Here is a 25,612-nt window from a genome sequence, read left to right on the forward strand (position 1 = left end):
GAAAAAAGGAAAAAGTTTAAAATTAATGACTATATCATACAATCATTCTCAGTTTATTATAATTGGGGCTGATTATGATTCAGTAATTTGTTTGCATTGAAAAATAATCAGATGCATCATTAATCCACTCCATCTCTTGATCAGCTTGAATCAGTGAATTATGTATCTATATAAATGAGCTTTCATCCAAGAGAATGGAAACAAGATAACATATGATATATATCCACCGACTATTGAGGTACAATTTTGGAGTTCTGCGAAATGTTTTCCAATAAAATTGTCAGTGCTCCAGCCCTCGGATTTTTTTCAAAATTTCTCTTCGCGCCCCAAATACATTGCTGAAGATGTGGAAATACCACCTGGCAATCCAATTAATCACAGATAATACCAAGTAATTAATAAAAATCTTCACGTGTAACTCAGGAGTCAATTACAGTGGCTAATGTAGGTTTCGAGATCGCACTTTTAATGGGTTCTTTCTCGGTGATTAAAGTAACGAGGATTAGTTAATCTGGGTGGAGCCTCGGGCGTCGTTATTTTGACGCTCATTAGTTGTCAGACACTTATGATTGGGTTCAACTTAAGTGGGTGCCATGTACACCTACGTCGACATACGTGACTTTAACAAAGACAATTAGCCTTGATTAATTGAACGCTTTCTAAAAATACTGAGTCGATGATAAATGAAGAAGTGATCACTCTCCTGAGCATTTGCCGTTTATTTATTTATTGTGGTGAAAGTATAGTTCACCCATTTTGTATGTCAAAGTGGGTTTTTCCTGTATTTTTAATTGTAGAAATAAATGTTTGAAAATACTATGAAAGTACTCTGCAGGGATGAACTTCCACCGGAAGCATCCAAGTCCTAAAATGTCACATGTTAGACCCCCGGAAATCCGCAAAACCGCAATTAAACGCAAAATAATGTTCGAAAAAATCCAACGGAAAGTGTGAACACCGAAGGAGAAATTAACGTTCGTTTCAGTGTGTCTCAACACGTTATAAAAAGCCTCGAACACTTTGTAAAAGAGCTGTGAGTGTCACCAGCCGAGTGGGCCGCTCCTCCTACATTTTATGAAATCAAATAAAAAATACTTCAGTCGGCAGCGAGGGAATAAACGGTTGCGAGTTTGTATCGTAAAACGGCGCTCAACCGTGTACAAACGGAGTCTTTCGGGGTATTGGGGCTCTAAGGCACGCTTACTTGAATACCGAAAACTAATTCTCCGAAATTCCAGGATTCTGTAAAACGCAAAGAGGAGAAAAAAAATGGAATGAAGTGGTGGCCGTCAATGTTCAAGCACTAGCAGGCGTAAAAAGTTGATATGCTGATTTTTTTCAAAATTACTGTTGAGGAGTGTAATTAGCCCATAAACTTCAAATCCAATAACATCATGAGTTGACTTATCTCGCGATTCATCAATTTATCTTCATTTCCATTTTTTCCCGATTCTGAGTCTAAGATCAATCAAGATGAATTGAAAATGGAGCTTCTCAAGCAGTAAAGAAGAATAAAAATAGAAGCCCGAAAGAAAAAAAATGATTGAAGTTATTGGGGAAAATCGATTCCATCCAACGCAAAATGGTCAGTTAAAATTACAGACCGTTATAGAAATATCATCCGTCAGTTTACGTAATTGCTATTAAATATTCCTCCTCAATAATCGCACGAATGTGAATTCTTACAGAATATTCGCGTGAATTTGGCACCTCGAGTTTGACGCTAATTAATGCCCTCTTCAAATGTGAGTCTCTCAGACGCAGATGAATATGGTGACAAATTATCTGTGATTTTCAAGCACGTGCGCCGCTCCTTCTTCCCACCTTTCATGTTAAGAGTCACTTGTCACGAACTGCTTTGGGGGAATGAGGTTTGAAAAAAGGAAAATTGAAGAGGCACAAAATTATCTCGCAAGACAGAGTGACTTCGTCCTTCGATCCGAATACTCAGACAGCTACAAATCTTTTCACGCCTCGCGATCACGGAACTCTTGCTTGACGAGAGGAACATATTGCTTTTCATTATTGTTTTTTATAGCTCATTCATCGCAAAATTGCCCGGAATATTTTGCTCCTCTGCTAATTCTCCGATTAACGGATATTTCATATAATATATTTTTTCGGGAAACATTTAATGTTTTTTTCGGCTTTAATACTCGAGTTGTCACGCTAAACGTCAGCTACGCACGTGTGAAGTTGTTGAAGAGGCTGCAATCCCGGGGAATATGACCATGAGCCATGGGTTTTAATTGCGTGGTATTTTATGAGCCGAAAAAGAGGCATTTCACACCGGAGGTAATCCTCATATTTCCTGGTTTAATGGTCACTCGTGAAGAAATCTTCGTTTCATTCTTCATAATAATTTCAATTAGAGCTCGAGGATTAATGACTCGTATAAGGAATAATTTATGCTCAATAAAAGTTGATAGCAGTTTTGCTTAAATGAACAAATTGAAACATTACGCCAGTTAATTCGATAACTTTTAACTTAATAATTTCAAAAATTTACATGTCATCTTCCATAGAAAATTCGGCTCTCCGCCATTTCAATGTATAAAAGCTCATGTGCGTGCTCTACCGTTGCGCCTGCGTGAGCTTAATCCACGACGTGTGGGCGAAATGCGGTAGCGGAGGTTGAAAATTGATGGTTAGCAAATTGGTAGGCGTCGGCGGAATATCCAAGGGGGTTTCGCTGCCAGGGGTAATGGATTAACCGTGTGGGCCCTCACACGATACATTTCGCGTCCTATTGTATCAGCCACCTCTTCCCCGGCGCTCACCACCGCGAGAATTATTCTTGTATTGCAAATTGTAATTATTTTTGACGACCGATTTAAATGAGGAAAAACGAAAGATAAAAAAAATGAAGTGAAAAATGATTCAACAAATGGGTTGATGTATCGGGTGATATTTTTTCTGGTGACTGAAAAATTAGAGAAACAACTCCAGCGACTGAAGAAACGACTCCTCATCAATTATTCACTCTTGTACTTGATTTTTACTCACTTGTCTTTTTATCTCATAATTTCTGGTCTCCCACGTGACCTTTGAATTTCAAAATGCGGCTCCTAAAAAAATTTCGACACTAATGGAACTTACGGTCGTGTTACGCGTCGGCGCCTCCGTTTTACGCGCAATCTGATACAGATCCCTCGGCTTAAGACTTTTTACCCAGTTTAAGAATTTATTTTTTTCTGTGCAGGATAATTCTGTCACTGTTTGTCTATAATTACATTGACACCCCTCAACTGCGTCTAATGAACTTTTCATCCGTATCGGGCGGATAAAATAGTATTCATGAACAATACAAGTGATAAAGAGTATTAATTCTAATTAAAAAAGAAGTATGAATATGTCAAAATGAAAAATAAATTGTTGAGATGACTTATCGTGTGGGATGGATGAATGTACTTTGTGTTTTTGTCTTGACGTGTTAAGAGATAATTCGGATTTGAAGAAAAAAAATCCCCATTTTCATCTCCGTGCATAAATCCATAAAGCGAACAATTCCGCATTTAATATTCCCCCAAAAGGCGGTCTCGACTCACTCTTCGAATAAATATATTCATAAAGAGACATTTCTCGAGCGGAAATTCTCCGAATTTCCCCGGCAAAAAAAAATCAATTATTAATACCGGAAGTAAATATTCCCATCTGCATTCAAGCAGATAATGAATATCTCGTCCCCATAGTCTACATGACAAGGACACTTTCGGCGACGATCAAAGAGACGAGGGATACGGTAGCGCATTGAAGATGCAGAGTGCCAACCATCAACTCCCCCGGTTCAGTGCGTTCTGCTCTGACGCTTTTCTCTCCTCCCGACGATGTCCAACGATACAATCCTGCTTCACCATGCGCGTGGAGAAACAAAAAGAGAGATGATGATAGTATTCTTCTAATTTGTTGGCGGTGAGTGCTTTGTCGGCTAATCAATTGCCTCCGTGATTAACATACCATCGGGAGAATGGGAAAGAGGATCGAAGGAGTATGCCTTGGGTGCGTGATCACGCACACACGATTGAGATTTATCGATTGATCGAGGAGAGAATTTTTTTACGAAGAGTCATTTTTTAATAAGGGGACAGCCATAAAAAAATAATTTCATAACTGATGTCATGAATTAACACATCAATTTTTATTATGACCTATTTGGGGGATTTTTTAAATTAATTCACAATAAAAATTATTTTCAATTACTTAAATTATTATTTTTTTCTAAGTTTAATCGGAGATTTCTAGATTTACTGAGCGTCTAAAAATGCAGACGTAAATGTAAAAGCAGTTTGTCTACTTCTTTCGACCTTTTTCGCAGATTTTGCCCAAGGAATTCTTACGTCTCCCCGCATAAGACTAAATCATTCAACTATCATTGGGATTAATAATAAATGATTTTCCTCAACCAACGGTATTGAAAATAAAACTTCCTGCAACTCGTGACAGAGACATCTCTTTTTGGAAAAACTGCAAGAAACTTTCCCATTCTTCACTCTCGGGATTGTATGATATGCATTTTGCATTTATTTTATTTATTTATTCCCGCCCACCCCAACTACATGGGCACCTACTCCCATAAATATTCCGTCAATGTAGCAGTGCCGGAAAATTTACTCCACTCGATGTAATGGTGAAATACGGCTGCACAACGCGGATGCGGAATAATCGATGCAGTCTTACTCCCACCCACAGGGAAAACGGAATAACAGGCAAAAATAAGAGTAAAAGGGCTTCACATTCCAGGGGGCTGATCTTGGATTTTAGAAAAGGATTTTTCTGTCGCCCCCGCGACCAGGGGGTTGATCTTGAATTTTTTCCGAGGAAAAGTAACGGGGGGAATATTTTTTTTGCGTTTGTGGATCCCCAAGTGTCAACAAACCACTCCGATGCGAAGGAAGCGGAGAAAAAATGTTTTACCCCGGCAGCCAGGGTTAACAGAATTTCGTGTTTTATGGAGAGATAGATGGCTCCAACGTGTGAATATAAGTCACGGACTATCGGGTTTATGTGGGATTTTTATGTGCACCCAGTCGAGTGGATAAGTCGACACTTTTGACAGGATTATTTGTACGATTTTTCCACGGGATCCGACGTTTACGTCGATTCCTTTGTTCGTGGCCATTGGTAAATTGACATGTCCCGGGAATTTTGGGTATTTGCGGAAGAGGGTGGAACGAATTACTATTCGGCGAACTGATCAGTAGATTCCATCGACCGTTTATGAATTTTTGCTGTTGCAAATGAGTAAATTTGACTATGATGTAGTGTTTTGTTCAGACTTATAGAATAGATATCAATAAACGATGACTCATGGTCCACTTCTATTGTAGAACCTTGGAATAATTATCGGCAATTTCCCTCCGTGTCGGTGTATTTCGGTAAAATTGGAACACGATCAAAATTTCCGGACTATCGAAAAGAAAATTAAGGGCAGAATTTTAAAATATCCGCAGAAAATAAAATCCTTGTCCTTGTATAATTGATACGTATCTCTCTCGTGATGTAACATTAATATCGATTTCCCAATAATTACGTAATTTTCGACACTCCCCCAGTTCCTCAATTTCTCCTCAGACTCCACGACACAAAACCGTCAGAATAGTCCGAGTATATACGGCGCCATTGTTCAGTGTCTCTTCTTAATTCGCATTAACTCCGCGTAGTTGTAAACAGCGTCACGATAGAATAACTTCGTTAGCATAATCGCGTCACGGAGTCGTCTACAGGGCTGACTCGAGCCTCTCTGTCTCTCTTTTCCCGGTTCACCCTATTCTCATCCCCTCACCCCTTGGCCTCTCGCTTCCGCCGTCATCGTTCCTGTTTTGATTTTACGGGTGGTTTCACCCCTCGGATTTTCGCCCATAGTGCTTATACTATGTATCGCTTTACGTCTCGTGTGTATTCACGAGACTGGGGGGCGGTTTTGACGTGTCCCTCCACTTGGACTCGTCCTTCAAATTTATTCATTGTTGCAATTTAGGTTGTGGACGCAGATGATGAGCTTTCATAGTGATTTTTTTTCCCTCTTCATTTTCTTCTAAAAATTGCCCAGATTATTATTGGTTAAAGATGGAAAATTACACGTAGAGAAATATATAATAAAAATCCTAGAACTCACGTATTCAAAATTGAAGGGGTGGTATCGTAATCTTCCACAGAAAGTTCAAATAAAAATTTTCAAAGGGCCAGAAAAAAATTTATTACAGTTCCGAAAAGTATTTCTCAATCGCACTCTCTAATCGCATATAAAAAAATATTCAACTTCTTACACCTCAATTCCATTATAATTTCCACATCGTTGATTCAATTGAAATGGGTAACACCCATCACCGAAAATTCGCAACGCTTGTCATTCAAATTCAACTTCATATACGTTACATGCGCGTCTGCAGAGTGATTTGATGTTTCCCTATACATGTATACGTATCGCACCAACTCTCGTACATAACTGTTTGGGGTGCAAAAATACCCTTGGGTATGTGTCCATCAAGCGCCCGTCACACCAATTACTTATGATAATACTGTAATACCCGAAACCTAAAACGACTCTGATTCAATGCAATTTTCATTAACCGATGATTTTTGTTGTCTCGATGGAAGAATAATCGATCCATCGTGTCACAACTGTCCTCCAGTTTTGATGACAAAAAATGAGGTAATGAAATGCCATCACTCATTCACACTAGGCTAATTGAGCGTCTGGACGATGAATTATGAAATTTTAACATGAGGTTGAGCTTGCTAGTGTTGAATTGTTCATTGGATAATGGGCAGGTCGAGTGGAAATTCGTTAATTATCATTGTTTCCTTATTATTCATTTTTGTGGTTGTTTTTATGAATTTATTAATCGCCTTCTTAAGAATGAAATGGATAAACCATTCAATGATTTTTTCCAGTAATCGTACCAGAATTTATATCGAAAAGTTCTCTCCGTGCAGAGCTCAAGAAATTTGTGACTCCGAATTTGATAGCGGTTTTATACGATAAAAATTAATTTTATGGGATTTATTGATTACCCGTAAGTCCAATTACTCCAACACTGTGAAATCAATTATTCCGGATAATCACTAATTTCCAATATCTCAATCTTTCCCATCGAATAAAATTCCGAAATGTCTCTTTATTAATAGAATCCTTCCATCAGCAATCTCAGCATGTATGAGAAATTACTCTTGATGGATTTGTAATTGAATTTCCGATGAACCACTTGATCTCCCCCAGAATAAATTTACAAATCGAATTTGTCATTAAAAAAAATAAAAATTAATGTTCTCAGAATGTTGAACTAACTTCATCGCAGTTGGAATGATAATTTTGAAAAGCCGAGAGAAACATTGGCGCTATAGTAAATGTGCCTTGTAGCGTAAAGTGGTGACCTGGGGAGAACTGTCATATTTTGACGTCCGCCGAGGGCCCAGTGGAAACGAGAGATTATTTTCCGTAGTGCTGTGGCAGGGGGTGGCTTGGCAAGGCATAAATGGAGGGTGAATTGAAAGCGAGAAGCACGCTCAAATGAGAGAGGAAGGGGTGGACAAAAAATGAGCAAAAGGCAACCAAGGGGAAAACCCTAATGGCACGACAATTTTACTTAACCATTTACGAGAACTGTCGTTGGGCAAAAAATGATGGACACGCAGACGGAAATTTTCTCAAAAAATTATACTACGAGTGGGCAAAAATCACAGTCCATGGGTGCTGCAAAATTATAGTGCTCTAATATTTTAAATTAGTTAAATTATCATGACTAGCACTGGAATTTTTTCCCCGACGCACTTTTCCTTCCGCAGAGGGACACGTATTCAGTAAAATTCCGTAAAATTTTCCGTGCGAAAAAATATCAGATATTCAAACAAATAATTCACTTAAATAAATATTAGTACAGAGAGAATTTCACTTTGTTTTCAACTAAATCCAATCATAAAGCGACTCAGTATTGCTCTTGTTTACTGAATTCCGCATGTGCGAAGATTTCTCAAGGACAACATTAATTCTTATCCATTGAACCGTGCGAGATATGGGAGATTCGGTATATAAAGAAGATCACATTCTGCGTCAAGTGCACTTCCTAAAAATCAATTTAGAAAGCAATTTTCAACGTCATGAAGTTCCTCTCGATTTTCGTGGTCATCGCAATGCTGGCAGTTGCTGTCAGCGGACAGTGCCGAGGACGGGGTGTCCGAGTGAGTTGAAATATATATTTTTAATAATTTACATTTTTGAGTGCAGTACAAAATTTACACATCAACTTCAAAAACCATTTCTTAATGGGCGTAAAGTTAATCGAATATCTTTATGGTGTCCGATTTTGTAATAATATTAATAATATTATTCCAGTGCATCAGAGATAGACAGTGTTGTTCAGGCCTGTGTCGTCGGGCCAGTTGTGCCTGTACGTAAAATCCTTAAAAATTACCACCTTCGTTACTCAATTTATTCTAATTAGAAATATTTGCCTTCAGAAATGAAGAACCATTGGCGCGAAGCACGAATCCTCAAAGATGTTCAGGTAATCGATAAATGCAATGACTTGACGACAATCGGAGCAAATTTGGTTCGGCTGAAATATCTGATAGCCGCTTATCTCCAGGATTTTTTATTTGTAATTTTCCATAATTGTGATACAGAACTGTTCTCTATTCAAATGCAATGGAAAAATATACATTTATATGGTATATAATTGGTGCATTTTATTACCTGTTATATTTCCTGTTTTGTCAAACCTTTCCTCACAGCAAACATTTTAAAGTAATTAACCAAACGATTCATCTTGTCAATCCATTGATTAATGTCACACATCTTACCGATAATGAGTAATTGATCGATAAATGCTGATAACTATGTTCGTGAACGATTTTTGATGTGCTCATTGAAAACATTCCATTTACAAGAAGCAATAATAATAATATCAATAATAATCCTGAGTTGTAATGGACATCATCACGATGGAACAAGGTTTTTCCATGGTTTCCCTTAGAGACAAATTTATTTTGCTATCGACTACATAGTTAATTATTTAATCAGGCACATTTTCCGTTGATACAAGAGTACGAACAGCAATGACGATTCTTCGAACACTGTAATCATACGGACATTGAAGAAATTTAGTTTTTAATTATTGGAGATAATGTTTTTTGGATTAAAAAAATGCAGAAGGCAGAGTGGGACAAGAATCTTATTTTTTGGAGATGTGAAGGACTCACCCAAACTCTGCAGTGCTCTCGACCACTGACAGCCAATGCCAGTGTCACAATGATCGTGAAAATGTAGAAGAATTTCATGATGAAAAATAAATTCGCTCACGAGTTCCTCTTAGGCGAATTGTTTTCATAAGAGTATTGAGTGAACAGAACAATCGGCTTTATATAGGGTCTGTCTTTTTTATATCTCGTCAATCTTTCCTCATCGAAATCTTTGCGCATATCGGAATGGAGGAGACAATTTTTCCTCAATGAATTATTATTAGAATAGCATTCTTCGAAATAGTTCATTTTCCTTCCCCTCTTATGCCAATTTTAATTTTAAATTTAACCACATGAGTTTTTATGTTGTTGTTGTAGTAAAGTGGTACAACTCTTTTTACAAAATAATTTTTACGATTTCCTTCAATAGGATCGATGAAGGGTTTATTGATTAGAACGATGTAATGTGTAGGCGTGCAATGAATAAGGAAGCAATGTATTTTTTCTTCTCAAGTATAAAAAGCCATCCTCTAGTTTTATTATTTTCCACATCAATAAATTATAATATTCATTAAATTAAATAAGCATTTGAAATATTTAATTTACGCCAAGGCCTCTCCTTTCACGGGTTTGACATTTGGTTTCCGCAAATGATGATAGTTCGGCAAGACTCTTATCAAGAACTCCAGCTGACCCATCTGGGGCTGGAACATTGAAAAAACTAAATTATTTCAATATCTGATTTTCTCTACACTGTTCTCCATAATTTTGCAACTCACATAAGGCTTGTCATTCATTTCTCGACGTTGACACTTGGTTCCATACACGATGGTATTTTCGGGGACTATCTCAGGCTCGGAAATTGAGCATGAAGGGCCAATCACACAACCATTTGTCAGTTCAACTCCTCGAGCTACTACAGCTAATGGAACAATATTTTTTATCAGCAAGTTAATTTAGTAAAAAAATTATTTGATATTTCTCCCGGATCGTCTAGACCGTAGAAATCCAAGTAACAATTGCAATACCTTTTGTCTCTAATACATTATTATCCCCAACTCTCTCTGCTTCGCACGTGGAATCTGTCTCGAAAACGTTAAAGTTGCCAATCGTCTGGGCTAGTAGCGTATCCGGGTTTCCTCCAGGTGGTAACCTACGTCGAAATATCACAAATCCAATTTGTTTATTTTTCAATGCAAAGAAAATCTAATAGTCTTGTGACTTTGTTTAAACATCCATATGGGGTCAATGAAAGCTCTCACAAGCTAATTATCAACCTATTTATTATCGAAGCCATTTCCTCGATTATATTTCCTTCCCCTATGAAAATCGGACCAGCCTCAGCTATGATACTCGCTCGAGGGTGAACTACAGTCTTGGGTCCAATGGTGATGTCCCCTTTCAGGATACTTTCATCACAGACAACTGCTCCTGCAGCTATTTTTACACTACAAATATAAATAATGTACTCTGGTTATTTAATTCCTATTTATACATGACTTTTCCAAAGCTCTAAGAAGGAAATATTTGGATTTATTATGCGTGAATGACAGATAACCTAACCAACAAATAAAAGCCCCTTGGAATTTTGATTCTGAATTATCATTAAGGGAGGTAATACAAATTTTACCCATACAATAATTAATGAATGATTTTTCTTACTTGGAACGACGAGCAATAGGAGGGCTTGTCACGATTTCTGACATTTTTCGCAGATTTTGGGTTCGGTAATGTCACTTGACAAAAAACTCTAGGTGTCACAGGGCGACAGTCACAACGAACATAGCCTCTAAAATTTACGTTCTCCGAAAGGGAGGCCAAGAACGTCAAAATCATTTTTGTTATAACAAAACTGGTTGTTCAATCCAATTGAAGGGAATAAACATCATTTTGGGATCAACGATTAGTGGAAATGAATATCCTGCCAAAAAAAAGGTGAGAAAAGCGGTGAATCTTGGTGTGATAGTGAAATGAGGGTTTCACTTGATTGTAAATAATCATTGCTTACAATTATTATTTTATTAATTAGATGGCACGTGAGAACAAAAGAAAATATTGCCCGAGTTCGTCGAGATGAAGCAGAAGCAGCAGAACAGGAGAAACAGCGGAAAGCGAGGGCTCAGAAAGCAGTAAGTACACCTACAAATCAGAATAAACATTGCTGTTGGTTCAATTCAACAAACACCATTCTTTCCAGGAAACTGAAGCAAGAATAAATTTACTTCGAGAACAATCCCGTAGGAAATACGATGGAAGGGACACAGCGCCTGAAAGTACCTCTAAAGATCCAGAAGTCCTGGAGCATGTGAATTTTTTCAAAAACATTGAGGATGGAAACATCGATTACAGTAAGCCTAATGCAGAGCATGAGGCAGAGAAGAAGGAGGAAAGAGAGAAATACGAAAAGCAGATCGGTTACTTGACGTACCTGGGGCAGGACACAAACGAAGCAACGGGGAAAAAAAATTGGTACGATGAGTTGCCTCGCAGATTGACTGATGCCGAGCCCTCGAAGGAGGTGCAGGAGAAGAAAAAATCTCTGCATGATCCCCTGATGGATGTCAGGAGATACTTGAGCATCATGGGTTCCTCCTCAAGCTCCAAAGGCACTCGGGGCAATTGTGAGACCTCAAACAAGCGGAAATTGGAAGCTGACGATGGCAGTTGCGAGGATGGAGTGGTAAAGAAGCACAAGAGGCACAAGAAGAAGTCGAAGAAGTGTAAATATGATAAGAGGGAGAAGAAGCCGGACGTTGATCTTCAGAAGTTAAGGGCTAAGAGATTGCTGAGGGAACAGTCGGAGAAACTGAAGACTGAAGCCCTCCTGGCGAAGGTCAGGGGAGATCCTCTGCCTGTTGTCAAGGAAGAGGAGGCCAGACACACCATCAGACAAAAGTATAATTCACAATACTGTCCGGAAATCGCTAGGCAAAATGCGGAAAGAACTCCTAGGCATTAATTATTAATTGGGGAATGTCATGAGTGTTTTGACGTTCAACTGCAGATGATGAAGTTCATTGTAATGAGAAACTATGAAAGTTTTAAGTTTTGATGAAAAAATTGTAGATATATTTACTGTAATTACCTGAATGAAATAAATTTTTCTTTCTTATTTCGATTTCAGCTTTTACTCATTTAGATGATTTTTCAGCCTTCAGTACAAATTGAATCAAGATTTTTTAAAGAATAAAGCATTTTTGGGTGTTAATGAGCTTTCCACAAGAAATTATTCGTGGCATTTTTCCTCACAATCATTAGTTATCGAGGTTTAATTGAATTTTTCCATTGAATATGAAAGGTTTTTTTACATTCTATATTGAAGGAATGTATTCATGAATTCCAATGATTGCTGGTCGTGCTTTTGTATTCGCATTTTCGCACTATTGACGAACACGTGATGAAAAATTCAAAATGGCCACTGTATTGTATTGAAGGGATTCGCTTGACAGTTAAACAATTAAATTCTTCGTTTCTCCCGAGACTTCTGATGCATTCACCAATTCAGGTAAATTCTTAATAATCTCTATAATATATCCTAGTCACTGGCTCTCCATTTTTCATTGTACATTATTCGAAAACATGGATTTTTATATCCAAGTAACCTCGAAGCAGACGCCTGCACTTGCGGCGGATGCTAAAACCGTATTTCAAATTTGAATACTACAAGTTCGTCGTAAATACATTTTATTCCAACTTAATTCCATTAATGTTCGAATCAATACAGGACAAATATTCTTCAATAAAACAATTTACTCATTGTTATTGACATTCGTTACTTATAAGATAACCTCTTTGCTATAGTGTGAATAACCTAAATAATGAAGGTTAATTTCGAGTGTAACAATGGAAAAATGAGAGACAAACAAATTGTTTTATTCAATTGTCCTTATCGAATAAAAAAATAAATTGAAAAATTAGTAGGATTTGATTTTCATGGAACATTTTCTGTGTATATTACCTATCTTCTAGTCAATGTTTTCGCTGCAGAATAATCCATTAATGGAAGCAAATTATCTCGCAGAGGGGGGGGGGGAGATTTTTTTCTCTCTTAAATTATCAAATAGATTTATAAATTTTTCTGTTCAAAGACGAAAAATTTGTAATGCATTCTCGATTAACAGCTTGTGAGAATTTCCATCTCGAAAAAATTCCACATCTCCTCGAACCATGAACGAGCCCATACAGTCCACCGAGGACTCATACCTCACTTGTGAGATCAACGGTTCCCAGTACATCCTCCAGACAGCCCCCAGCCCTCCAGAGGCTTTCATAAATATCGAAAACCTGGACGAAGACTCAACAACATTCGCTCCGGCCTTGGACGCTGAACGAGAAGTGGAATCAGATCAAACGAACGACAACGAAGAGGAGGCGCTTCCCCTGGTGTGCCTCGGAGGCCAGATCTACGCAGTGAAGGACGGCCAACTTCAAGAGCTCAGTATTACCCCTCTGCAATCAGGAGCGTTGTACGTCGAAACCTCTCAAAGCCCTGAGAAACTCTCTCCACGACTCATTTCATCCAGAAAAAAAATACTTGAAAAGCCCCTAAAGCTACCAGTCTCATCTGATTCCTCCCAAGAAGCGCGAAATCCGAAACAAAATCATGAAGAGGAATTCCATGAAGAACTGGTGCTGGAAGAATCCGAGGGAGACAACCAGGACTTCCAGGAGAAGGAGCTCAACGCTAACGACTTCATTGAAGTAGTGACGGCCTTCAAATGCAAGATCTGTCCATACACGACTCAGGATCGTTCCGAGCTTCTCAAACACTTCAAGAAGACCCACACGAACCCTTCAGTGAGTTCGCTGGATTCTCTGAAAATCGACGATGTGAAGCTTATGTACATGTGTGGTGAGTGCTCCAATTGCTTCCCCTCGATGGAGACATGTCGAGAGCACATGATCAAGGACCACCAGCTAACAGACAACCCTTCAGAGTCCCCAACCCTCAAGCCCCTGAGTCCAAAAGAGGAAGAACCTGAAGTGAAACAAAACGCCAAAATCAAGGGCTCAAAGCTGATGGAGGTCAGAGAGAAAAACGTTCGATGCAAGTATCGGGGCTGTGTCCACAAATTCAGCTCCAAGGAGCTCATGCAGGAGCACGCCAACTGCCACATGGACTCGGGAACAGTGAACTCGTACAAATGCAGTATCTGCCAAGACGTGAAGTTCGTCAAGTGGAGGGGCTGCCTCATTCACCTCTGGAAGAAACATCAAGTGGATATCGATCTTCTTTCCTGTCCCATCTGCAAGGACTACAAGACTGCCACGATGATGAAGCTGTCGTCTCACATGAGGGTGCACAGTGACGATAGAGACTTTGAGTGCCCCCACTGTGGCAAGAGGTTCAAGCAGTCCAGTCAACTGAGGAATCATCGAGTGCTCCATTTGGACAGAAAATCAGGGGAAATTCCTAGGTGGTACACGTCCAAGACCTGCGAGATGTGTGGGAAAACGTACGCCGATGCCAAATGTCTGAAGAATCACATGCAGGCGGTGCATTCCAAGCTCAGGCCCTACGTCTGTAATATCTGTGGCCACTCGAGCTCCAGAAAGGCCATGTTGCAGATGCATCTCAGGCAGCACACGGGGGACAAACCCTTTAATTGTGATCTCTGTGAATTTAAGACTGGGGATCACAACTCGCTGAGGAGACACATCATGAGGCACACTGGGGTGAGGCCCTACAAGTGCCCTCACTGCTCCTACTCTGCTATACAGAGTAATAGTTATAAGAATCATCTCAAAGCGAAGCATCCGCAGTCTTCGGGGATCTTCACTTGTGAATTGTGCTCATTCAGGACGGTTAAGAAGGAGAGCTATCTGGAACATGTCGGGGGACATGAGAAGGGACTCATCAAAAGCACTGTGAGGAAGGGAGACAAGGAGCAAGGTAATTTAGAATTTTTTTTGTTGTTAAAAAGTAGGTAGGCAAATTAGGTAAATTGAAAATAAGAATTTTATATTCGCACATCAGATTCCAACAACGTTGAAGTATTTCCTGGTAACATCGCAGCAGCTCAGCTGATCTACAGTTGCCTAGGAGCATTCTCAAAGGTTGGAAATACTATCGAAGCGAGTTTAATGTCTTCCTCAACATCAGCTGACGGGACGTCCCAGACCATCACCATTCAGATACCCTCGAAACACCTTGAGGGTTCTCTACCAATGTCAGATAATTCCATCAAGAATTCATCGACGGTGATCGAGCAGGAAGATGACGAGACCATGCACTGCTTCCTCAAAATTCCCCACGAGGAGGAGGAGAATATTGACACTGGGGGTATCACCATTCCAGCTGAACTCGATGACGGTGATCCGCAGATTTTGAACGTTGAGTCTTAATTAGGACACATGAATATAGGTGAACATTTTTTTTTCTAAAGTCGCCCACTATTTACTAGTCACTATTTTTTACCGTTGTTATCGAAAAAGGAAAAAAAGAAAAAAAAACAAAGAGAGATTTTCAGAGATCAGAAGTCCCTTGTAGTGTACAGTTTTTGATTTTTCCACTGAGCTTCCTATAATTTTATCGATAGAGTAACGAAAAATATAAAAAATTCGGTAATTCAATAATGAAGCTGTGAAACGTAATTTTCGAAATAGAAATTAGTTCCACAAGATCTTTAGACAGAAGTGATGACTAAATTGCATGATTAGCAATAATTCATCCAAATGGACAAATAGATATGCAGGATTTTTAATGGCGAAGCATAATTAATGAATTCGGTGCATATTTATAATCATGGAATTACCTCGATACCTAATTGTTCTAGAATAAAATACCCCGTAGCTGTTTATGTAATTTATCTGTCCATGTGCTGCATAATTAGCAATAGTTCCATTTTCACAAGTACTTCGTTCCCTTTTCGTTCTTCATTATTATTCTATCCCTAATTTTTTTACAACGCATTTAATTTTTCGACAATGATTTATATTCTTCAACACACAAAATAGTCCTGGGTCATTGTTTGTGTTCAGAGATGGGTACTAAATGCTTGAAATAATTGAGTGCAAACATTTTTCCTGGTTACATTTATTTATAATTGTATAATAAAACGACACGCGTTTTACAATAAAAACTTAAAAATTCAGTTGCAATATCATTTGAATGACTGGAAACATAAGGTTTTTAAAATAATTTTTTACAAGAGCTCAAAATTCAATAAACCTTTAATTCTACAATAAAAAAAAACACGTATTAATTCTTTCGTTGAGACATTGGAAGAGCCCACATTGCAATTTAACACACATATCCATCCGTATCGATTCGCCAAGTCACGTAATAAAAATCGGAAATTAGGAAGCTAAACAACGTTTTGTACTCGTGACAAATTAACTAATTAGAAAATACAGTATATAAAATTAGGGGAATGCTGGATTTTATCATAAAAATCAGGTGACAGGTGTTTATCATAAAAGATTACTGTCTTCGACTGGGAATCATTTCAAATACTGGAGCAAACTGATACGGGTTTTCCTTCGTTATGTACAACTAATTATACATCGATACTAGACATTCGACTGACGTTTCCTGGTATTAACAGTCCTTGGGAAGCTCACCGTAGTATGCTGTGAGAGCTACTAGCTTTCGATCGAGGAAGTTCTGTTCAATTTCAACGCCCTGTCCAGGCCCGGCTAACATGGCAAGCTAGACAGTTCATGATCGAAAAATATTTCTATTAGATAGAATAAAATCAAACTCCATGGATTCTTTATTGAAAATTAATGCGTCAAATTCTGGAATATTTGACGCTTTAATTTCTTCATTCAACAAAATTTCCCGAAGTAATTACCTGAATAGTATCTATATTCCTCGGCAAAAAATACGCAACGTGCTCGGAAATCATCCTTGCAGTATTAAACAGAGTCATTCCTCCCAGGGGTTTAAGAATACTATTGAGATCGTAAGTTTCATCGTGCAAGTAATCTGGACCACCCCAGGGTGGGCTCAAGAACACAACGTCGGCAATAAGCTTATCAGCGATTTGGAAGAAGTCACCAACGATGAAGTCTATCCTATCCTCTACCCCATAGACCCTCGCGTTATTTCTCGCGAGCTCAATTTTGTTTGGATCAATGTCAATCGCAATGACTAGAAACAAAACAACCATCAGCCTACAAATAATCATTCCAACAGCAAGAACTGGGTAATTAGTCAAACAAACCTCTTTCACACTTGAATGCAAATTGTATGGTATTTCCTCCAGCCCCACAGAAAGCATCAACAATTGTATCACACTGGCACCTATCCGCAATATGTGCCGCAATTTTTTCCGGTGTCACCGAGAACCAGCTCTCTAAAATACAAAATCCTCATTGAATCCGTAGATCTGTCTGAATGATTCTCAGTACCAACCAATTACTCACCTCGATCCAACTTGACGCCCTGATCAAACTTACTGAACAACCGATATCGTTTCACCCAATACTTCATCAACGTCCGGTCATTATCCACCTCAACAGGAAGACTGACATTCCTCTTGTTTTGCTTCCTCCTTCTCTTTTTAATGGCCTTCTTGCCACCATCCTCATCTGAGACCTTGATGGTGATGACATCCCCCATATCATGATGATCCATCTCCATCTGCGCCCCAATTTCCAGCTTATTGTCATCCTCGAAGACGTCATCATCACACGTCCTATACGAGGCATTGAAATCAGGAGGTGTCTCCAGCGAGCTTGTGCTAGGTTTGCTAAAAACTAGTCTCTTAGCATGAAGTTTTGTGCTGACAGGTTCATCGCACTCTTCATCAGAGCTGGAAGTGAAGTGGGCCTTAGTATAGCTCCCCTTGTCGTTAGCCTGTAACTCCGCCTCATTCGAAAGCTTGATGGGACAGTCCGAGAGATACTGCTTGACCTTGTCGATGGTACTGGTAATCTCAACTCCATTCTCATCGAAGTAAATATGCTTATTTGTTTTATTACGATTGAGCTTCATCTTGAGTTGCCGATTGGGCAGCCTAATATGCCGCTTCCTGTAAACCACCTCGCCCTGCAGCTTCACCTCCTTCTGATTCTCCCTGAAGGTGTATCCCATCAGAGAAAAAGCTTTCTTAACAGTCTCCATACCTTCTTGAGCCTCATCAAAATCAGCTTCGTGACTGCGTTTCAACGTAACTGGTTTGTCCTCGTGAGGCTTCTCGCCATCACTGGACGCCCCATTGCTAGACCTCTTACAGTTAAAAGAAGAATTGTGATTAGCCGATGGTGTCGTCGAGTGGTGAACCTGACCAGCATTTCCTTGAGATCCTCCCTCTCGTTGTGATGTGTCTTTATGCTCTGGTTCATTGTCCTCTGACTTCATCGTTAGATTCTGCATGAGATAGCCCACAGAGTCCACCACCTTACGCTTGGAATTCAATCGTCTCTTGGATGCCGACTTCTTTGTCCCGTTCTTGCCGTCAAGCACGGACTCGGTTGGCGCTTCCTCGAAGGATTCGTTGGCGAAGGGTATCCTCGAGGAATTTGAGGTCGAGCTTTCAGTCTGTACCATCATGTATCGGTTGACAAAGCAACTATAATGATACTGGTACTGAATTTGAAAGTTCTCTTTCCACAGCAGCTGCCAGTACCTGTCATTGTCAGATGTCATGTCATTGTCCTGGTCAGAGCTGCTGCTTGTCACATTACTCTCGATTGAACTCGTAACAGAACTGAAGAGACTCAATGACTGCTGCGAACTAGAGTCAAAGCTTGAGTTCGTGAGAGTCAACTTAGTGACATTCGTCATTGAATCGGATGTTGCGTTAGTCTTGGCAAGTGATCCAGTTATGGAGTCACACCTTGATATGGTTATCAGTCTTTCGTCCTCATGAGAGTGCTGATTGTAGCTTTCTTCGGCGCTGAAGGGACTCAGGGGGTTCCACCCATCGATCTCAGGAGAAAGCTCAAAGTTTCCCATTTTCTTTCGATTGTCCTCAGCGTCTCTTTCATTTACCTGTTTCGTGCTGTCATCGAACGTAAAGTTCAACTGGTCTTTGGGCTTGTCCGACCTGCTGAATAATCCTTCGAAATTCGATCGGCCAATGTCACAATTCTTGTGGGCACACGTTGGAAAACAGGTGTTCTGCTCGGGAAATTTCTCAACAACTCGAATCTTCGTTGGTTTTTCGATTTCTACGGTTTCCTCAGGCGGTATGTAACTGGGGTTTATGTAGTCCGCGTATTTCGTTATCCAGGAGCTCCAGATCAGGCGCTCACCGTGATCCGCCCAGAATTTCTCCCATGCTATGTCGATCATGCTTTTCTTGTCACTTCCGTAGACCACGTGGACATTCAAGTAAGAGTCGTACATTTCAATTATTGCGAAGTCTTCGGCCTCTGTTGGGGATTCGGACTGCTCGTGTGTGCCGAGAGTGAAGGAGGCGTGCTCTGGGGTATCTGAGAAATTCAGAACTTCATCTTTTCGTTTAGCTTCTTCTTGAAAGTTGGAGTTGTCTGACTCCGAGGGGTTCTCGCGGTATTTGTTGAAGCTGTCGAGTGTCGTGAAGCTTCTGGAGTTTTTCAGCTTCACCTCTGGGGTCTTCAGGAGATGGTCGGACAGGAGGAGGGAGTTGGTCGGGGGCTTGGCGTCGTGCTCGTGATATTCGGAAAGATCCGCCCCGGAGTCGGACTGGTGGAGGCTCAGTTTCTGACCCAGAGCATAAGTGGTCGATCTTTGGACTGAGTCGCGAACCGAGTCATGCTCATCGGTTGAGTAGTTGTTGTCGGTGTGGGAGGCACTGCAGTAGCAGCTAACAGGTTCTTCCTGGGGGGTATGTCCATGGATGAATGGGAGTTTTCAGGAGGCAGCAGATTGGAAGGTACTTACGTCGTGTTTCTCCGTGTATTGAGGGGGCTCCAGGGGTATCTGCTTCAGGTCATCCAACATCTCACCGAGATAGTCCGTTTCTCCGTTTTCCGGCTCACTGGCATCTTCTTGAGTCAGGACTGTGTAGATCTCTGGGTTGCTGAGAATGGTAGAAATAGTTCTTCCAATTTGCCTTCAATTTTTTCGCTTCTGAATGGAAGCCTTGTGATAGTCAGGGGTTGAGTTTACAATGATTTGGATGAGGGTAAGTAGATATGACATTAAAGTATTAAATACGATTTTTTTATGGTGGAGCTTTCTTCGCAATTTTTGATTTACCATTCTCATGAAAATAAATTAAATGAAGTAGAAAATTCAATTAGGGTGAAAATGTATTGGCCCCACGAGATCATTCCACCCCTCCGCAGCCAGCCATTTCACTTTGAAAGTTTGGAATTGCACTCTGATTTCACTAGATACGAATGTCATAAAACAAAGTGTTGCTATAATGGGAAACGTCGTAAAAGAAGTGGTAGAACTACAACTTTTAATTATTGTGATAAAAAAGTTTGATAATCAGCAGCTCAAGGAGAGGGAGATGGGGATGACCTTTCATCTAACTTATTAAAGAACAAATTTTTTACGCTTCTCCAGAATATATTTATGCTGGAGGTGTGTGGATACTGGATAACTTGAATTGAATAGAAATTCAGATTGAGTATTCGAATTGATGTTTGTGTGGATAATTATTTTCTTTCATAAAATGAATGGGTTGCTCATTACATCGACTTAATACTTGAGCTCATATATTCCATGAACTTTGACATTTTAATTTGCAGGATAAACTGCACGAGTGAATTTTTGCAGGAAGCCTATAGTCAGGGTTAGGTCAGGTGTCACGCCGTTGATCAATATGTAACTACCAGTAATTGATCGAATGAGCGATTCTCCCTGATATTTTGCACTAACTCATGGCGAACTGGGTCAAAGGAGATTTTTCCAATGTACAAAAATTCTCCAACCCTCGATAAACAACAAAATGACTGTCAAATAATAATTGACTTCGATGAAATAATTATCTAGTCAACTATTGCAATGAAGGGCTGAGTTGTTCCAATGTCCAGGGAGCGATTGATCATTGGAAAAAGCTCCTTAATCAACTCTGTCAATTATCCTTTTTTTATTTTTCAGTTGAAAAATTATTCAATATATTCACCGAATGAACACTCTGCTGCAGAGACAGTAAATGTGACTATCGGGATCTGGATAATCATTCCTGTTGGCGATGTAAACCTCCGCCATGGGCTCCCAAAAGTGATCACACATGATGATTGATGCGTTCGGCAACAACAACTTGTTCTAATTGATGAACAATTGAACAGGTTTTACACACGCGCGTGTCAAATTATCATGGTTGATTATTTCTAGGAGTAAAAACAGAGGACCGCCATTTGTCCTGACTGGGGGAGCACCGATCTGAAATTTGCTGAGGTTGAATAACCCCGGTATCGTCTCAGAACCCCCTAGATTGCAAATTGACGGAGAGAAAATTCCTAGAACGAGTGCGCGGGTAAGTTATCGACGTTATTTGAATATTGATCGAAATTTACCAGATGTTGCTGACTAAATATATTAATTAAACTATTATGATAACTCGAGCTTTGCTGGGAATTTCTTTTTCCGTAATTAATTCTGGGAGAAAATAATTAGGAAAATTTCATTCTTCAGTTCATTATTCCACTTTGAGAAATTTTTTGAGGAAAAGTTATTTTGTAGTATATTAGACATGCAATTTTCAATAGCAATTCTCTAGCCCCAGAGATGTAGAAAATTGATTAGTCTGGCGAAAAGAATTCGGGTAGCAAATGGGCGGAGAGAGAAGCGTTGGCATCAATTTTTTAGAGGGACAAGGTTAACAATTGTTGAAGAAACGGAACAGAGGGCCCGCCGCATCAATAATTACTATACCAAACGGAGAAATCTCAAGGATATTTCCGAAACTTGGATTCCACTGGAGATTGGAGCTGCATGAAGAGCAATAAAGAAAATCGAATTAAAAGATATGGTACAGAGAAAAAAATCACTTAAAATTATGCGAATCAATAAAATGTTGAGAAATCCTCGAAGTTTCTAGATTATTCTATAAAATTTTAACAAGTTTTTGGACTTCCACAAAACGTAAAGCCACTTTTAAATTGTTCATAACTCTCACAAAAAAAATTAATAGTTTATCAGTATCAAAAACCCAATTGACGCTGCCCTTGCCGCCACTTCTCATTCGAATTCTCCCGCCGCAGCGCCGACAGCGCCCCCCAGTGGCGGTCGCCCATGGATACATTTCCATTTCGATAACTTCACATTGACTCCTCCCGTCGAACCCCTGAGCCCCTCGAGACTCTCATTCCCCGTTAGCGATTACTAACGTGTATTTGTCATACGTCGGCGCGCACCCGCGCAACAGGTGATGCGCCGTGTCGTATATCCGTGAATACATCTCAATTCAATCCAAGCCGCGATGAAATAAACAAAATAACCCAGACAAAGCCAAGTGTTCCCGACGATATGTGAAGTATATTCCCCCTGTGACTATTTAATCCCGCCCCTTTCATACCTTTTCTCTTTCACTGGAAATTCGTCATCTCCAGTTAGCCCGGAGCCGCGAGTTCAGTGACAAAGGGAAGACAAATAAACCGTGACCATCTCATTCTTCCCCAGCACTGGTTAGAGTTTAATTAATTGAACTGAAGTGATAGTTACAGTGACACTGATTACCACAAGGAATACAGCATTTGTGAGGATCGTCATCTCCAAATAATCCTGAGCAACACCAAGTTTATTTTTTCGAAGGTAAATCATTTTTGCAAACTCACAAAATAACTAGAATGTAATAATGAATAATTGAAAATACGTGGGGTTTGGTCCATTCGACAAATCACTCAGTAGTGCCGAGTGAAAGTACAAGTGGGATGACCATAAAAAAAACAAATAGCAAAGTTTATTTGAACCCCGTGACACATGGCAGTCGGGCAATAAACGATGTAAATCATGGTTTCATTGGCCCTCATAAACAGTAGTTACTCCACAAAGATTTCATCTCTCAATTGAACAGGCGGTGAAAAATCCATGTGCAGTTTTAATCCCAGAATAAACTGACGGAGGAGAGAACCCTGACGATTTTTCCTTTCCCCCCATGTCCCTTTGGAATATTTATAAATGTAGCCAACGCCATAATTGCACACTTTTGTGTATTCCCAACAGCCTCAGCCCGCCATGTTTCAATCCTCCATGCAAACACGTATTCGCTCTCGGTAGAATGCATCAATGCGGGGGATACACATGGTGAACGAGAACGTGTGTGCACAGGTGATAAGAATCATTGAACAGTAATTGTTGTAAATAACGTGCGAGAATAAAAAATTGAGGGAATACTTCTTGGTCGGGGAATGGAGGACTGGCGTTTATGAATTTTGAGATGAATGCGGGTGATGATTGGAGTCAATGGTTGCGGAGTTTATAAAGTAGTTGAGGAGTTTTAAGTATTTTCATGGGAGGAGGGAATTGGAGCTCAGGCTTGAGTAATTGTTTTTTATTGGAAAGACTTCTGAGGGAGTCGAGACGGGGTAGAACGGTTCCCTCATGGCACTCCAGTAGTTAACAATCTCCGACTCTAAGAGGGATAGCGAAATCTTGGCCTAGAGTTTTTTTGAGAGCTACAAAGAAGGTTTTGACAAATAATTTGATATCTCTTTTACGTTTCTAGATATTTGATAAAAACCGGACAGTAGTTATAATTGACTTGAACTGTTTTTAATGGCCGAGGGAATTTCAGTTCAACTATTTCATGGATGTTCTAAAGAATCGAGGAAATTAAGGTCAGTCAGTTTGATTCAGTTGACATCGGATCAATTTTCCTGAACATCGTCAATTCGTATTAATTGAACGCCAGCAATCGTTAGGAATATATTTTGTAGTGCTCTTCTGGCACAAATACCTGCCAGACAGATAATCGCAGAGAGAGGATTTTTCATGCGAATATTCTATGATACAGTAGAGTCGGAAATATCGGGAAAGGTTTCACCCCTCGGCCGTTAAAAATTTTGGAAAATGTCACAGCCTTTGAGTTCATCCCATTCAACAAGTCACGAATTTCTCGCAGGTGAACGCTTTTGTTCTATTCAACTTCAACGGCAATCTGATATACCATCCATCGACAGATTTCTCCGTTTTTCGATCACTCCGATGAAGGTCACCATGCCCAATCCGTCAAATGAATTTATCACCTAACCGCCACAAAATAGCTATTCAAATCGAAAAAATAAATGACTCCATTCAATACGACAGACACCTTCTCAATCTTCACATGATTGAGTATTCTCGAATTATTCACTGGGATTCCCGACAATTTTGATGTAATCAAGTAAACAAGTCGTATCGGTAAAATTATAAGAAATAATGTGACAAGCGACTGAATGAATAATAATAATAGTAGGGTCATTACAGTAGCTTTTGCTTTGAAGCGGTTTGAAAAAGTGAGTGATACGAAAATATAAATGTTAAAAAAATTAGAGAATGTTTATCATTAGAGGCCGTGAATATTGCAACATTGAACGGCCCATTTGATTAAATTCATAACTAAACTTTATTGCTTTTGATGGTGTAATTGGCCGTGTGCTGTTATGTCTGTCTCAAATAAAAATCAAATAAAAGTCAGTGAAGCCGGTCTCCCCTGTAGCCCAACTAAAATCGAGGAGAGCTGAGACATATATAAAGATGACGTTGGCCCTCTCGAGTCCTTGGCATACCGGGCAATTAAATCATGCGATTGTAGGATGTCAATTTAATGAAAGTGAACAGTTTTGTGTGTACACACATGTAGAGTATTTCCATTTGGTCCCGATTTCATTCGAATCGTCAAGTGGGCACGGCTACAACCACCACTTTAAAGCCCAGAGAACCCGTTTTCACAGTTGTCTCGTGTGTGGGTGCAGCATTGCAGAAATGGTAGATGGAAAAAAAGAAAAGGTCTGAATAAAAAAAAATGTCAAAATGCCCACGCCACTTACATATTTGGATTGTAACAGCGATTGGCCGTGGCTACTCCCTGTTCAACATTTTTCACTTCCAAGAAATTTTTTCGTCTCTTCTGCTAAACCGCTCGTCCAATGGTGGGACATTGACGACCTTTATGGGGTAGAATCGATCCGATCCTGTGGACGAGGACAGGCTCGTATCAGTGAGGCGTGTGTGCTCAGCTGGGGGAACGCGAGATTGTTTGGGTATGACTTGCTGATTTTCTCGTACTTGTACTACTGTGGGGGTTTATGAAGGGAGATTATTCCGGTCCCTCCAATGAATTGAATCGCCTTGAAATTGAGGGTATCCAAGTGCTGTGGTCTTTTTCAATGCCGAATGGACGATTTCTCATCGCTCGAAATTGAATCTTCTCATTGTACCAACGCGAGCAGAACTATTTAGCTTTTGGAAATTTTTGCGTCATCAATTCCTTTTCCTTCGATCGAATAGATATTTTTTTCAGTCTGAGGAACATTTTTCGATGGAAAAAAATGGGAGCGGGGAGAAATTTAGATTTTCCCTTTAAATCCTGGGAAATTGACGTGGACCTTCACCCTCACTGCTGCCTCA

General features: G+C 39.7%; 5 protein-coding genes and 2 long non-coding RNA genes across 11 annotated transcripts in view; 4 read left to right on the plus strand and 3 right to left on the minus strand.

Annotated features, from left to right (window-relative positions):
- The first annotated feature begins 8,018 nt into the window (after window positions 1-8,018).
- LOC135162928 (uncharacterized) lies at window positions 8,019-8,675 on the plus strand. Its single transcript, XR_010299038.1, has 3 exons — window positions 8,019-8,178; window positions 8,333-8,387; window positions 8,458-8,675. It is a non-coding gene; the product is annotated as an uncharacterized LOC135162928 (long non-coding RNA).
- Window positions 8,676-8,951: 276 nt separating this feature from the next.
- LOC135162929 (uncharacterized) lies at window positions 8,952-9,339 on the minus strand. The gene is made up of 2 exons (XR_010299039.1): window positions 9,199-9,339; window positions 8,952-9,072 (listed from the first exon to the last, which is right to left on the minus strand). It is a non-coding gene; the product is annotated as an uncharacterized LOC135162929 (long non-coding RNA).
- Window positions 9,340-9,674: 335 nt separating this feature from the next.
- On the minus strand, window positions 9,675-10,977 carry Dctn6-p27 (Dynactin 6, p27 subunit). 2 transcript variants are annotated; one of them, XM_064121888.1, is made up of 5 exons: window positions 10,840-10,977; window positions 10,455-10,625; window positions 10,206-10,330; window positions 9,957-10,099; window positions 9,675-9,881 (listed from the first exon to the last, which is right to left on the minus strand). In XM_064121888.1, exons 1-5 carry the CDS (start codon window positions 10,881-10,883, stop codon window positions 9,780-9,782), a joined length of 585 nt encoding a protein of 194 aa, XP_063977958.1. In that variant the 5' UTR covers window positions 10,884-10,977; the 3' UTR covers window positions 9,675-9,779. The 2 variants fall into 2 exon arrangements, with proteins under 2 accessions (XP_063977958.1, XP_063977959.1); XM_064121889.1 differs by having other exon boundaries at window positions 9,675-9,898.
- On the plus strand, window positions 10,971-12,295 carry LOC135162923 (leukocyte receptor cluster member 1 homolog). The gene is made up of 3 exons (XM_064121885.1): window positions 10,971-11,112; window positions 11,207-11,306; window positions 11,375-12,295. The coding sequence occupies exons 1-3, from the start codon at window positions 11,090-11,092 to the stop codon at window positions 12,134-12,136; spliced, it is 885 nt and encodes a 294-aa protein (XP_063977955.1). The 5' UTR covers window positions 10,971-11,089; the 3' UTR covers window positions 12,137-12,295.
- Window positions 12,296-12,538: 243 nt separating this feature from the next.
- Window positions 12,539-16,283, plus strand: LOC135162922 (zinc finger protein 836-like). The gene is made up of 3 exons (XM_064121884.1): window positions 12,539-12,682; window positions 13,299-15,070; window positions 15,155-16,283. The coding sequence occupies exons 2-3, from the start codon at window positions 13,345-13,347 to the stop codon at window positions 15,520-15,522; spliced, it is 2,094 nt and encodes a 697-aa protein (XP_063977954.1). The 5' UTR covers window positions 12,539-12,682; window positions 13,299-13,344; the 3' UTR covers window positions 15,523-16,283.
- On the minus strand, window positions 16,198-21,447 carry Tgs1 (Trimethylguanosine synthase 1). The gene is made up of 6 exons (XM_064121882.1): window positions 21,186-21,447; window positions 19,991-20,129; window positions 17,548-19,927; window positions 17,346-17,477; window positions 16,974-17,272; window positions 16,198-16,828 (listed from the first exon to the last, which is right to left on the minus strand). The coding sequence occupies exons 1-6, from the start codon at window positions 21,293-21,295 to the stop codon at window positions 16,718-16,720; spliced, it is 3,171 nt and encodes a 1,056-aa protein (XP_063977952.1). The 5' UTR covers window positions 21,296-21,447; the 3' UTR covers window positions 16,198-16,717.
- Window positions 21,448-22,343: 896 nt separating this feature from the next.
- Window positions 22,344-25,612, plus strand: part of Spri (sprint) — a 29,440-nt gene continuing 26,171 nt past the window's right edge. For 2 of the 4 annotated variants that reach the window (XM_064121875.1, XM_064121877.1), the window contains exon 1: window positions 22,344-22,816. The gene's annotated coding sequence lies outside the window, so the exon portion shown is untranslated. The remainder of the gene's footprint in view (window positions 22,817-25,612) is intronic. The other 2 variants (XM_064121880.1, XM_064121876.1) reach the window with 1 other exon arrangement.

This window comes from Diachasmimorpha longicaudata, chromosome 5 (genome assembly GCF_034640455.1).
Source record: "Diachasmimorpha longicaudata isolate KC_UGA_2023 chromosome 5, iyDiaLong2, whole genome shotgun sequence".
Lineage (NCBI taxonomy): Eukaryota > Metazoa > Arthropoda > Insecta > Hymenoptera > Braconidae > Diachasmimorpha > Diachasmimorpha longicaudata.